This window comes from Phlebotomus papatasi, chromosome 3 (assembly GCF_024763615.1).
Source record: "Phlebotomus papatasi isolate M1 chromosome 3, Ppap_2.1, whole genome shotgun sequence".
Lineage (NCBI taxonomy): Eukaryota > Metazoa > Arthropoda > Insecta > Diptera > Psychodidae > Phlebotomus > Phlebotomus papatasi.
Genome location: NC_077224.1, coordinates 55,637,300 through 55,651,750, shown reverse-complemented (window position 1 = coordinate 55,651,750; position 14,451 = coordinate 55,637,300). Strand labels below are relative to the sequence as shown.

The 14,451-nt window shown below is 32.5% G+C and overlaps 1 protein-coding gene across 6 annotated transcripts in view; it reads left to right on the top strand.

The window, feature by feature from the left end:
• Nucleotides 1-14,451, top strand: part of LOC129805193 (excitatory amino acid transporter) — a 41,156-nt gene that overhangs the window by 16,047 nt on the left and 10,658 nt on the right. For 5 of the 6 annotated variants that reach the window (XM_055852959.1, XM_055852957.1, XM_055852958.1 and 2 more), the window contains exons 3-4: nt 846-1,019; nt 11,155-11,488. In XM_055852959.1, coding sequence (XP_055708934.1) covers nt 863-1,019; nt 11,155-11,488 — 491 coding nt within the window. In that variant the 5' untranslated portion in view covers nt 846-862. Of the gene's footprint in view, nt 1-324; nt 1,020-11,154; nt 11,489-14,451 lie in introns of those variants that run through there. The other variant, XM_055852953.1, reaches the window with a different exon arrangement.

Genomic DNA, 14,451 nt, shown 5'->3' with positions numbered 1-14,451 from the left:
TTGGAGCTTCATCCGAAAAGCCGCAGGTCACCCAGAGATAATTAGAAATTTGAGGGATATGGAAAGTTATGAAGGAAAATGCTGATGATGATTTTGTGGATTTTGGGAGTGAAAATTGCGAAAATTGATGCTATGAGGCAGTGATTCTGCAATTAGAGTGTCGCTTGGATGGAAAAGTTTTGTGCACGATGGATGATAGTGAGCAGAATCATATGGGGAAGTGTCAGTCACGGGGTTTGGTCTGTTCGGGTATTCATTCGTTGTCTTCTGGCTGGAAAAATCGATAGAGTCTCGGGAACGGTTTGATTTGCAGGCCGCGAAATCCATCGGTTCAGTTTATTTTCATCTGCTTCGGCGTAGACACGTTCTCGAGCACTTTTTCCTGCCCACAAAATATTGTCAAGTGGCTGAGATTGTTGTAAAAATTTCTTCATAAGTGCTTTTTTAGCTGGATTTTTTTAGTAACTATTGTCCAGAACGTTGAGTTTTTTCTGGTGTTTTTGGAGGAAAGTCTGACGAACTTTCTGGCATATCTCTTTAAAAAAAAAAACAGGAATTTTCCAGAGGAATTCTGTGTGTGGTGTTTTTTTTCTGTTTGGAAATATATTCAGAAAGGAGACTGGGAAAGGGAGATTGTGTATCTCTCTGCGTAGTTTTCATCTGAACAAGGAGGAGGAGAGATTTGTGAAATTGTCTGTGTATCTGCAGAGGAAAATCTTACGGTGGACAAGGGCTCAGTAAAAACATCAAAAACGGAGCCAAGATTATCGATCACCGCCGTTCACCGTGCAAATCACCCAATTTGTCCACACAGATAGTAATGGACCAGTCTGGACGCTTTTCAGATTACTTCTTCGCCAAGATGGGTCCTACTTTGCAGAATGGAGACGATGATTGCACTGGAGAAACCAAGGAACGTTGTCACACCCCAACTGATCCTGCTGGAGTTAGAAAATGGATCAGTGATAATATGATGCTACTCGTAACTCTTTCTGGGGTCATCTTGGGCGTCGTTGTGGGTGAGTACTATACAAATTAACTATACAAATTACTACCGCAACTGAAAAATAAAAGAAATAAAATATTCCATCCAGAAATAGACCCTTGCGACCAAATGAAGGACCCTAAAACATTAATTTGCATACAAAGCCATATTATTTTCTTTCTTTTCCCATTTCTAATTTGCACACCTCATGCATTTTCAATGCATACAACTTCCCCTCCTAAAAATGGCTATATAAGGGGTGGAAAAACCAAGAGTATAGAGAGAAAATGGAAAATTCCCATTGATTTCCCAACCCTTGCAATTTGCAGGACGAAAGCCAAACAACCCTGTGCAAATAACAAAAGAGCTCCCATTCTAAATCAATTTATAATAAAAATTCATATGACTGGGCGGATTATTGGTGAACAAACAAGAAGGGCTAAAGTGAAGGGTGTGAAGTGGATGAGCTTAAATCGATAGTACTGTGGTGGATTGAATGGGCTAACCAGTAAAAAGGGGGGAAAGCACGTGAATCATTATACCGCATTATCTTAAAATGCTAATCCTATCACAAAGATAGTTTTCTTATTCTATGTTTTTCTTTAGAAAATTTCCGGATAGATTTTCGATTACTGATAAACCTAAAATTAGCTTTCATATCGATAGTAACCATCTTGAGTAACGCAATTCAAAGGCCAAGAACCCAATATTTAAACAAGAGCAAAATAACGATTTAGCTCTTCAATGGTAAAATAAATATTTTTTTTGTCTACAAAAAAGTGATAATTCGGCTGATTTTGACAGTTGTAGATGAATTTGAGATAGATACAATTTATGCGCAAGGAGAAAATCAAGTAAACACTGTATCTCACACTCATCAATGAATTTTTCCATAAAGATAAGATATCACGAGTTGTAGAATCTGGAGATTAGCGTATAAAGCTTCATTGAAGCTTATGTAAAAATAAAAAAAAAATCTTTTTTTTTCCAATTTTTCGTTTCAAGACAAAAATTCAAGACTTTCGAAAACTCTGGCTAGTGTTTTGGAGTACGAAAAAAATTGAAAAAGTTGAGTAAATTTAATTTTGGATTTGAATTTTGAAGTACACAGAAAAAAAAACTTTGCAAAACTGTTCGTAAATGTTTGTGAATTCCTACTGAGGACTTACGAAATGCTTGTAAATTGTATAACCCACAAAAATGTTCGTTAAAGTAGATTTCACGAAATTTGTTCTTAAAAGTAGATTTCACAAACTTTGTTCGTAAGATGATTTGACGAGCATGTTTCGTTTTCGTTCTTTTACAAACATTTGTTTGTACATTTTCGTTTGTCTAAAAAAACTTTACGAACAAATTACAAAATTTTACAAACACTTTTTGGTGTGAAATTTTTGTGAAAAAATACAAACTTTTAGGAATATTTTAATGGATTAAACAATTTACAAGCATTTTGCAAGTCCCCAGTAGGAATTCTCAATTACGAACAATTTTACGATTTTTTGTGTAATGGTGTCTATACACACTAGAAGAAATTTTTGTCAAAAATTGCCTTTTTTTAAAATAATTCTGACGTTTCTGCCTACAAGGATAGGGGAAATTTTCTTTAAAAAGGCATTTTTTAAAAGAAATTTCTATTAGTGTATAGATGCCATAATACAAAAGAATCAGTAAGATGTACAATATACTTATTATACTGAATTATATGAAAATATACTAAAAACTATTTGAAAATAAACAATGAAAAAATATTAAACCAAGTAATGAAATTAATAAAAAAAAGCAATGAAAATAATATATAACGAGACATAAAATGGAAAGCTTAAGAATTTTACTTAAAAAAAGGTGCCAAACGTAAAGATATCTTATTCAGAAGAATTACGCAAATTTCAAGCTTACCTTGAAATTTGGGAAAAGAAAAAAAAATGAGCAGTGAAGAATTAAATTTGATCAGTAAAATTATAAATTTAAGTCAATAATAACCGGAATATTAATAAAAGTGAGACTAATTTGAAATAAAATGAATTATCCTTTATTTTCTTTTTTTTCAAAAATTTTATGATAACTTTTTTAGTTGCAAGTTCTTAATTGAATTCTGCTTCAATTTTAATATTGTGCTGACGAAATTTAATATTTTACTACTCAATTTCACAGTGTCTAAAATTTTCAGCATTTAAAGTTTTAAAAGTCTTTTAGTGACAAGCTTTAAAATTGGAAAAAAAAACCTGTGGAAATTGAATATTTTTACTTCAACTTTGCTATAGTAGTGTTTGTTACATTATAGTAAAATTGCTTAAAGAAAATCGACACTTTAAAATTAGAGATATTTATTTGTGAATATAATGCAATCTTTAAAGAACGAATTAAAAATTTGAAGTTTAAAAATTTATTTCAGGATGCAAAAGCATATTAGAATTTTCAGTATTTATGGCTTTAGAAAGTGAATACTTAAAGAATGGAATGCATAAAAATTACTATTTTAATATCAATGAAATTAAGGGAAAGTGAGGCAACTATAAATTGGGGTACCTTTAATATATTGTTCTTTCACTTATTTAAAATAGAATTGGACTTTACCACGATATAGTTTACCCTTACATACCCATTGTGAAGTTCAATTACATTATGACAAGTTTCACTTTTTTTTTGGAAAATAGGAAAAAAATCCCAATATCAAAGGTACCGCAATTCAAAGGTGCCTCCCTTCCCCTTATATTTTAAAATTGGGTGAGTTTCAGCTTTAAAGGTTAATAATTGATACAAAAACAAGTTACAAATAATTAAAATAAATTTAGTTTTATCGTAGAATACTGATTTGAATACAACATAGTTCTGAAAGAGTGATTTAAAGAATAATCCCAGAAATAAACGTTGAAATAAAATTTAGTAAAAATAAAAAAAACTCTTGGAAGAAGATTTTAGTGGTCGTGGTAACACGTAAAGTTATACCTAAATAACGATTTCATAGTTTTTCAAGCTTGAATACGTAATTTGAACAGGTTCAAAAAAATTTACAATCAAAAACGAAAAAATTGTACAGGTAATTTCTAAAAGAGTACAGAAAAAATCAACAAAAATAAATTTTATTATTTTAAATCCACTTAACAAAGATAAGATGATTACGTTTAATTAATTAGGTTTAATAAGTAATTTTAGATATACATATCTACTAATCTGAATTTCATGGTTAAATGATTTTTTGGCAGCTGATCATTTTCGAATCCAAGAATATTTAAAACAATTGTCCTTAAGCTCTATTAGAATTAACCGAACTATAGCGTAGTACAAGTAGCTAGGGGGAAGTGAGGCAGCATTGAATTGAGACGCTCAGAGCAGAAGTGGTCTCCATTATATGCATTTTCCTATTAAAACATTCCACTTCTGCTCTGAGTGAGCGTCTCAATTTGAGTACCTGTGAAGAATTGAGGCTTATCATAATGTAATTTAGCTTCAAAACTGCTTTATGCAGCGAAATTATATCATAGTAATATCCAATTCCATTTATAAATAGGAGAAAAATGTCGAGTTTCAAAGGTATCCCAATTCAAAAACGCCCAACATCCCCCTATGTAAGTTATTCTACCTAACACATCTTATGACCTTTACCTCATTTGTTTTGTTACATTAAGAGATTTTTACTCATTTTGTCGCTATTAAAGAGCAATTAAATAACCTATAAATAGAAAACTACAAGAAGATGTACTTACTGGTTTTCTTAGTTACGCGAAGCTCCCGAAAATGAAATTTAATATTCTTAATTTCTTTGTCTTCTACAAATGCCTTAAACGTTTGGCACACTCTTATATTTTACTACAGGGCCGACTACCAGGGCATTTTACATTACATAGTAAAATTTCGGAATTTATAAATTTCTGCTTTTCCTATTTCCGGTTTTTAATAAATAATGGTTTTGGAACAATTTACAGGGTGACTGAAAAAAGGGAAAAGATTCTGAGCGCATAACTTACAAACCATTTTGGCAACAGCGGGTTCATATTTTGCATAATGATTAATGATAGCTCATTATATTGATTAAAAGCTCATAAAAGCATTTCCAAAAATATTATGTAATTTTTTTTAATCCGCAATGGAACTCAGGCGTGATATTTTGTTATCGCTATATTTTACTGAACTGGTGAAAGAAGCTATCGTTTGAACTCTTTAAAACCTAAATGTAATTGAACTTTTCATTCTTCTAAATGACTTGGTAAAGTGATACTATAGTAGCATTTTATAATGCTTTGATGAAGGTGGACTAATCATTGTTTCCAAAGTTAATAATAAAATTGAACGAAATCCGCATCTCGGCTGAAAACAAACGATCTATGAGACACATGTATCGCATACAATGAAACGAATTTTGGAGAAGAACATCTATATGAAGCCTTAAAAATCCCAAAAAGGACAAAATTTCATCGATCCTCAAAAAATGTTATGGTCCGTCGAGTGAAAGAGTAAATTCGCTTGTACATTGATGGTCAGTTGCAGAAGGTCATCCTTTCTGATGAGAAATACTTTCATTATTTGAGCGATTGATGAACAAACAAACATTCGAATAGCCATCGAAAGCAAGTAAGGGCCTTGACAAACTTGAGGATTAGCCGAGAGACGACTCAGCGTAATTATATTCGAAATAATGGTTAAACCACATTTCTATCATTTTCCACTAAGCCATCTCTCGGCTTAAGTCTTAAGTGTGTCTAGGGCATAAGGACCACAGTGGAAGGTTTACACTTCCATGAAGGCAAATTTATCGCTTTCTACTGGGATTTTCTGACTGTAGCGTTAAAATGAATTACAATATGTATCTGGAAATTATTTTGGAAGGTTTTTTGAAGCCATGGACATACAAAAATTTCAGTAAGAAGTACTGGAAGTTCGAACCAAACTTGACACCTTTGAAAAAAATTGCGTCTAACAAGTTTGGATGAAGAATAGTGTTTCGTTGTTCATTTCTTGAGCAAAATGACCTTTACGATCTCCGGATGTAAAATCGTTTGACTTCTCCAAAAGAGTCATCTTGTTGGTCAGGATTAGGATTAAAATATACCAAAGTATCAATGAGCTAAAGCTAGTCCTTCGTTGTGAATTTTCTCATATTCCGAAAACTCATGTTCAGGCAGTTTTCGTCGCGTTCATCGGCAGGGAAGGGATCGTATGCCGTTCTAAATGGTTCTAAAATTTGAAAATTTAAATAAAATTTTTAATGTTTCGAAAATATAAAATAGATTTCTCAAATATTGATAGATTTCTGACATATTCTTGTTCACACCAACAAAATTCATTCTGAATTAAAAAAAATACAGAGGCTCTAAGAGGTTGCACTTTAATTGGGCCACCCTGTATTGTAATACATGATTAATTTTACAAATCATTATTAGAAAATTCTTTATTTTTATAAACTATTTATTCAACGTAAACATCTCTGATTAACAAATTTTTACTATATAAACTTGAGTACATTTTTAATAAAACCGTTAAGATGAGATCTGAATGAATCCGAATAACTCCGATCCGAATAAGAGAGCAGGTACTGTGCATTTGTACTTAGTTTTGGAATTTAGAAATCTCAAGTTTTTTGATATGACTTATTTTATCTGTTTTTGCCGTATGTCTGTTAACTAAGATTTTCATTATGATTTCCGGTTTTTAGTGAGTAATGTTGTTGGAATAATCTAGGCGATCTTTTCGTTCATCTCTGACGAAAAATATTCGTTTTTGAATTTCTCAAGAACAAACTGCTTTACGGAGATTATTTATTAACCAATCTAATTTAAATAAGAAAGAAATTTAAATAAGAATGTTTGAAATTTTCATTTCAATTGGTAATTAAATTAAAAAAAATGTTGGTAATTTAATTTTTATTCTTATTTCAATTTACAGTAACTTTTATTTGAATTTTTATATTTCTTTATTTTGTATTATGACTAGGTGTTTGACTTCTGAAATAACTTTCGTTATAAAAAAGGTAAACGTACATTTATGATTACTTAAAAAGACAATAAAATGTATTTACGTACCTGATCTGTCTGGAAATATTAAAATAAAATCTGTTTGACAGAAATATAAACAGTTATGAATTCAATAAGACTTTTTTTTGTAATTTAAAGATCTTTTACAGAAGTTCATTTTTTTGGAATTGCTTCCAAGATACACTTTTCAGAGTTTGATATACAAGATATTATAGACGAAATTAAGTTTATGACGTACCACAAGTACTTCATTAGAGATTGTTATTTAACTATATGTGATTCAAAACTTAATTACTGACGCCTTGTTCATTTTTAAAAGCCTAAAGATTGTGAAATATTAGATTTTTTTTTTAATTTTGCAGATATACGTAAGCAGCAATAAAATGTTTTAATTATATTAGTTTATAACGTAAAGAGTAAAAGCATGCAATAAAAACAGTTTATGAATTCCCCTTGACTGTTACAGAATTTCTATACACATTAGAAGGTTCACTAAAGTGTTGCCAAAAAGTGTTGTCATTCTAATGTATCAGTAAACTAACAAAATACTATTTTCATGGATCTATCTTTCGGAAAAAAGTTCGATACTAAAAGTTCCTCAAAATAATTCTTTACTTTACAAAATAGACGAGAAATATTAAGATTTTTCTGACATCATACATAAAAGCTTTTATTAACTGGTATCAAATATTTTAAAAGCATACTTGGAGCATTATTATTTTCTGTTAAGTTTTTTCTTTAATGAAAAATATTTCTTGGTATGAAGAAATAAATCAACAAACACAAGTTTCAATAAAAAGCAATATTTTAGTGGAATGTTTAGTTTCCATCTGCTTTTATATATTTGTTAAACAAAACTTTTATAAGCAGTTGGTAAGCTCCCACCTTTGCATTTCAAAATAACGCTTCAAAATTATAATTTATGTATAACTGCAATTTTAGTCAGAAATAGACGGTAGAATCATTTTCCTGCTAACTGGTAAATAACATGACATTTTATGAGTACTCTAATGTGGATCTTCGGTAGGGGCATATCAATACTAAAAGTAAGCGTTATTAAAATTTAATTATTTTACCATTAAATATTGTGATAAATTTTCTGGGAAAATTCATTAATTTTCAAAGATTCTCACAGTATTTATAGAGGTTTCAGTCATTCTGATTTATTAAATTATTTACCAAGATCTTAGGCTTTTATATGACTCGCTAACCCAAGTAGCCTTTTTTGTTCCAAATTCGGAAACTTCAAGTTTCAAGTTTAAATTTTGAAAAATTATTGAACACATAGGGTAAAGTGATATAATTTGGAATTAGTGTTACAAGTTGGACAATTCGCCGATACAAGTTGGACATGGCTTTTTTCTTGATAAATACAGTACAAAATTTGTTTTTAACCACAAGGAACCAAATTATAAAACTAAAGCATTAAAAATATATAAATAAAAATGAAGTACTAAATTTATCAAGACAAAAAGCCTTGTCCAAATTGTACCATTGTCCAACTTGTACCACTTTACCCTACATAAATTGATTCTTTGTCTGCTCTAGATTACTTTTTGTGTATATTATTTAAATACATATTGGAAAATTTTAAAATACAAGAAAATACGCGAGTGTAGAATGCTGCTATTCAGATCGAATTAAGCGATACCTATAGGAATAAGAGGCATTTTGCAATTCGGAACAGAACGGTATTGAACGCGCTATACATACTTTCCGCGACGAAAGGTTTCTAGTATCTAGTTAACTTGTTTTCTTTCAATAAAATCATGACTCTGTGAGGATGGAAATCTGTTCATTAATGTAGCAGCCCCATTGAGATCGAAACTCTCGTCAATAAAAGGCATTAGCTATCATTCTTCCGCGAAAATTCCTGGAAAGCAAAATAGTGGAATAGCGGTATCTATTGATATTCATATTCTCAATATTATTCCCAGTGGTTCAGGAAATGTATAAGTCTTGAGTTTACTATGAAATCACCTAAGAATATCCGAAAATGACTCCTAAAGTGCTTTTCGGAATAACTTAGCCTCAAAGAATCTCCAAAAGACTTCTCAGTGAAACATTCATCTTTGATGCAAATAGATGCGAATTTTTTTTTATTGATCAATAGTGGTGCCAGAGAAAATCCCGAATGGGTCGAAATCCCAAATGGGTCAAAATTTAATAATTAACCAGAATTCCGAAAAGCCAAAATCCCGTGAAGTCAAAATTATGAAAAGGCAAATTCCCTAATGGGTCGAAATCCGGAAAGCCAAGATCCCGAATGAATCGAAATCCTGAATATTTCGAAATCCCGAATAAACCACAATCTAAAAAAAAACAAAAGCCCGAATGTCAAAATCCAAAAGAGCCAAAATCCCGAAAAGCCAAAATACTCAATACTTAAAACGCTTAAAATCCTGAAATTGACGAAATTATACGGAAGACAATAAGTGGAATAAATTTCCGAAACCTAGAAAATTTCTGTTTGATTCCAGCAAGTGCGTGTGCAACCGTGGGAGTAGATATGATATTTGTAAGAATTTCGGATTTTAGCCTTTGGAATTTTGGTTTTTCGGGATTTTGATCGATTTGGAAAACTTAATCTTTTTGGATTGTGACCCATTCAGGATTTCGGCCCCTCCGGGATCTTGACCGGGACTCTTTAATAGAAAAACTTAAATCTTTGCTAAACCTTAAGTTTATTGAGCCATCCATTGAGCTAAGGTTTTGAAAATATTGTTCTTTAGGGTTTTGAGATCATCGAACCCAGACACACTTAGACTAATCTTTGGGAATATTAAGCTTCTAAAATTTAACAGTCAAGGATTTTCTCAAACTTATCATACCTACTCTAAGGGTTTAGGATAATGAATTAAAGTGTTCCTTGCATATATTTCCATAACATGATTCTTTACTGCCAAATTTTATGCCCTAGATACTTACGACTTAAGCCGAGACACGGCTCAACGTAATTAATAATCAAAATAGTGTTCAGATAAGTAAATTACATTTTCATCAGTTTCCCACCAAGCCGTCTTTCGGCTTAAGTCGTAAATTTTTCTAGGGGATTACGAACTAAATATTCGCGGGAATGAGTCTGTCTATATTTCAAGGCTTTCAAGCTTTATGCGGGCTTCAGATTAGAAACTTAGCCGAGACTTAGCTTAGGCCTCTTTGAGAAAAAAGTGTTGTTCCATGTGTAAAAGAATTTTTCTGTAATAATATTTTAAATTAATTTTATATTTTTTTAAATTTATATTGTTCTTCAATTAAAAAAGAAACGGTTGGAAATGTTGTAAATATAGCGAAAGTCCAATTTTGATGTGTTCAAATTTGTTTTTGTTTCTTGGGTATTCAATTCCAACGAATAAGAGAAAATCAATTTTGGAGGTGAATATCAATTATTCAGAAGGGCAATCATCCCTTTTCAAGACAATTCAGTGGTGTAACGTGAATAGGAATCCATTCCTACCATTTCCAAATAATATTCTACAATATTAAAATATCCCACGCAATGAATTATAATTTTATCGAACGATAAGGAGTTCATTTGTCATGGAGGAAGTATTCTTTGACGTCGGTGGTTTTTGCATGAGAATTTTGTGTCTCTATGTGAGATGATATTTAGACACGTGATGTAGCAATTTATATTTCGATTGATGAGCCCCCTCTTGAACTTGCAACCAACTCGATGAATGGAATTGACTTGACATGGAGAACAGTTCTGGCATGCGAAAACTCTACCATTCTGTGCCAGGCTGCATGGCAATGAGACGGAAAATGTGGCGGAAAATGCATTGCGTGGACATTGACGAGGAAAAGTTGCATGAGAAACGTAAATTGGATTTTGACGATGAGCCAATTAGCGGATGGATTTTCTATATAAAAAAAGAATAGAGACTCATGGAAATTTTTTCATTCCAAACAAAAATATTTTGAATGCACAAATGTGCGTCATGATTATCACGAAGAAATCTGCATATATCCAAAGTCAGCTAAAAAAAATGAAAGACTTATCCATTAATTCGTCTGTTTATGTTGAAGCAAATCTGCAAGTTCAAGAACAAATAAGCATCAGATTACAATTCAATTGAGATGAATTTGCCGCCAAGCAGTCACAAATAGAGTCGCAAGGGGTCAATTGGAATGTGTCTGTCCTCAATGATGATCAATTGCTGATAAATTGAAAATTATCTCTCTCTCTTTCTGGAATAGGTTTCAGTCTGAGGCCACTCAACCTCAGCAAAGACTACATCATGTTGATTTCCTATCCGGGAGAACTCTTTATGCGTGTCCTCAAACTCATGATCCTTCCCCTCATCATCTCCAGTTTGATTGCCGGATCAGCTAGCCTAAATGCTCGCATGAATGGAAAAATTGCCCTGAGGACACTCATCTACTTTGCCTCCACATCCTTCTTCAATGCCTGCCTTGGCATCTTCCTCGTCCTTCTCATCCATCCTGGTGATCCTGGTCTCCATAGTGATTCCCCGAGCGGATCAGACAACAAGAACGTCAATCTTCTCGACAGTCTTCTTGATCTTGGACGGTGAGTACTTTTTTCTGCTTCTAATTAATCATTCAAGGAAGTACATTTCAGAGTTGATAAGACTATAGATAACTAGGGATAATAATAAAACTTTCCTCAAATTATTTAACTCATATTACACAAATTATTTTCAATACTTTTTCTGTATTTGGACTTAGACCATTTCTAAAGATTAAAGGTAGATAATTTAACCGGTAAATAAACAAAAAAGCTTTAAAAAACTGACAATATAGAAGCAGGAGTATTCGATAATTTTTACGGCACCTTTAAAAAAAATAAAAAAAAAGAATAGTGAACAGTAGTTTAACTTTCATGCTCGGATAATTGTGTTAGCGACTGCTGTTAGCACTAGCTTCTTCCAAACGATTAAACTCCTGTTTGGTATTTGAATTGACATCATAGATGTCGCTTAGAGTGGCGCCGGGAGCCGATTTCTCCTAAGATCATTCTTATGTTGTGCCGTAGATAGACTTACGCTTTAGGCCAAAAGACGGCTTAGGGGGAAACTGATGGGAATGCAATCAAATCATTATTTTGATTATAATTGCGATAAGCTATCTCTAGGTTTAAGCCGTAACGGTGTTCAGCATACTATCCTGTGAGTTAATCCTTTAGAAGAGATATCTTATGCCCTAGACACACTTACGACTAAAGTCCAGAGACGACTAAGCTAGTTCATAGCCAAGTCAGTTACTAACACACTACAAACAAGGCTTAACATTTTTTGGAACTCACAAAACATAACTTTCGTGGGTTTTTATGCAGATATTTCTGCTGAAATGAAGTAGTAGTCCTTTGAAAATGAACAACTTTTAAATTTACTTCACAATTTACGTATAACAACAAGAATTATTCACTAGAATCGTCTTTAATCGAATATCCGATTAATCGAAAAATCGATTTTCGAAAATTTTATTTCTAATATTTCGAAAACTAGACGATGCTTTTTCTTTAAATTTTAGTATGTTGTAGCTAAGGTCGAGACCTTTCCAACGGTGGATCGCACTCCTCCCTCGATGTTCCCTGTCCCGAGCTATAATCAAAAATGTCTTGACCTGACTGCATTTTTGGTGTTTATTTTGCGATTTCGATGAAATTTTAGTATATATTGTAACTAAGATCGAGATCTTTCTAACGATGGGTCTCATCCATTTCTACACCAACCCACTGTATCGGGACCCTTACTATATCTATATGGACCGGACTCTATCTCTAATGTTTATTAACCGATTTCAATGAACTTTTGTTCTTCCGTTGGCCTTCTGCACTCAGACTATTTAAAATAGAAAACATTTGCTCTACGCGATTCTTTACCTCCAAAATGCAATTCACAATAGAATTTTCACACATTCCCAGTTCAGAAGAATCTCAGCTACTATAAGCTTATCTGGGCTTATTACTGTTTTTTTTTTTTAATTTTTACATCTAACCACCCAAAAGGCTCCAGAGAGTATCTTCATTTTCTGCTCCCAATAATCACAATTTCAATTTTTTATGGTTATTAAACGAAATATATGAAGTAAAATAACATACCTTTCAGTAAATATAATATTTGCAACAGTCGGAGTAACTAAGATGGTTTTTTTGCACTTTGAAAATGAAAAATGTTGCACAAGGAATTTTGCTGTTTTTTCTCTGACCTGTCACACAAAACTGACGACAGCGAACAAACGAAAGGTCAAAATCAATTTAAACCTTCAAAATAATGTTAGTAACCCGTCAAATCATTGCTCTACCTGCCGATTTTACTCGGAGATTTTTTTGAATTTTAACGGTATATTCTAGTACATTCAGAGAAAATCTGCAGATTCTCGGCAGAATTTCTCCCTAGAAAATCTGCATAACCTCCATTACTTCACAAAAATATTGTTGATTTATGAAGAAACTGTAGAAGTTATAAAGAAAATTGTATGCTCTGCTTAACAAGCATTACCGAGTACACATTTTAGATAAGTAAAAAAACTGCGAGCAAAAACTAATTTCTTAAAAATCGCCAATCGAATGATACAAAAACACGAAATTTTGGTCGACACTCTGTTTAAAGTTTTCACTTCACTTTTCTCTACTTGTAACACGGCGTCGCAGAATTCTTTATTTTATATAAACACCGTGATATCACTAAGAATAACTCTATAGAATTTTGCAAACTTCAGTGAAAAATTTTTCCATCTCTTCTGACACATCTTGTCTGGAAAGTCTGGAATGTAGAAAAAATCTACAGAATATCTACAGAAATTCGTTTAGAGATTCGTCAGAAAATCTGCCGAAATATTCTGACGAATTTTGTCCCAAGCCCAAATAAAATTCGTAAGAATATCTACAGAATTTATCTGCAGATATTCTGTAGAGGTGTAGATTTTCTCTACAGAAATCTTAAAGATATCTGCAGATATTATTTGACGGGAAGGGCCTTGACAGACCTGAGGATTAGCCGAGAGACGGCTTAGCGGAATTATATTCGAAATAACGGTTAGACTTCAATTCCATCATTTGCCACTGTCGTCTCTCGGCTTAAGTCTTAAGTGTGTCTAGGGCATAAGGCTATGACTGAGGGTACTAAAGCAATTTAAAATAAGTAGAACCTTTATTACCTCTCGTATTTTTAGGACATGAATGTCCTTCCGGTGAGCGTCGGTGTATTGGGTGCAATCCAAAATAAAACACACAATCTACCAGAGCTTTCGACAAATATCGTGTCTTCTTCAGTGGTTCTTGGTTAGTCTTTCTTTGGATATTTTGTCAAGTTTTGGTCTACTTTTTTACACATCAGTTGTTTGAAATTAGTTAGGAGCGAATTTCTTTTCTTTCTTTGTTGCACAGCAAACGGCTTGACACTTCAAGTGCCAAGCCAACTGATGTGTAAAAAAGTAGACCAAAACTTGACAAAATATCCAAAGAAAGACTAACCAAGAACCACTGAAGAAGACACGATATGTGTCGAAAGCTCTGGTAGATTGTGTGTT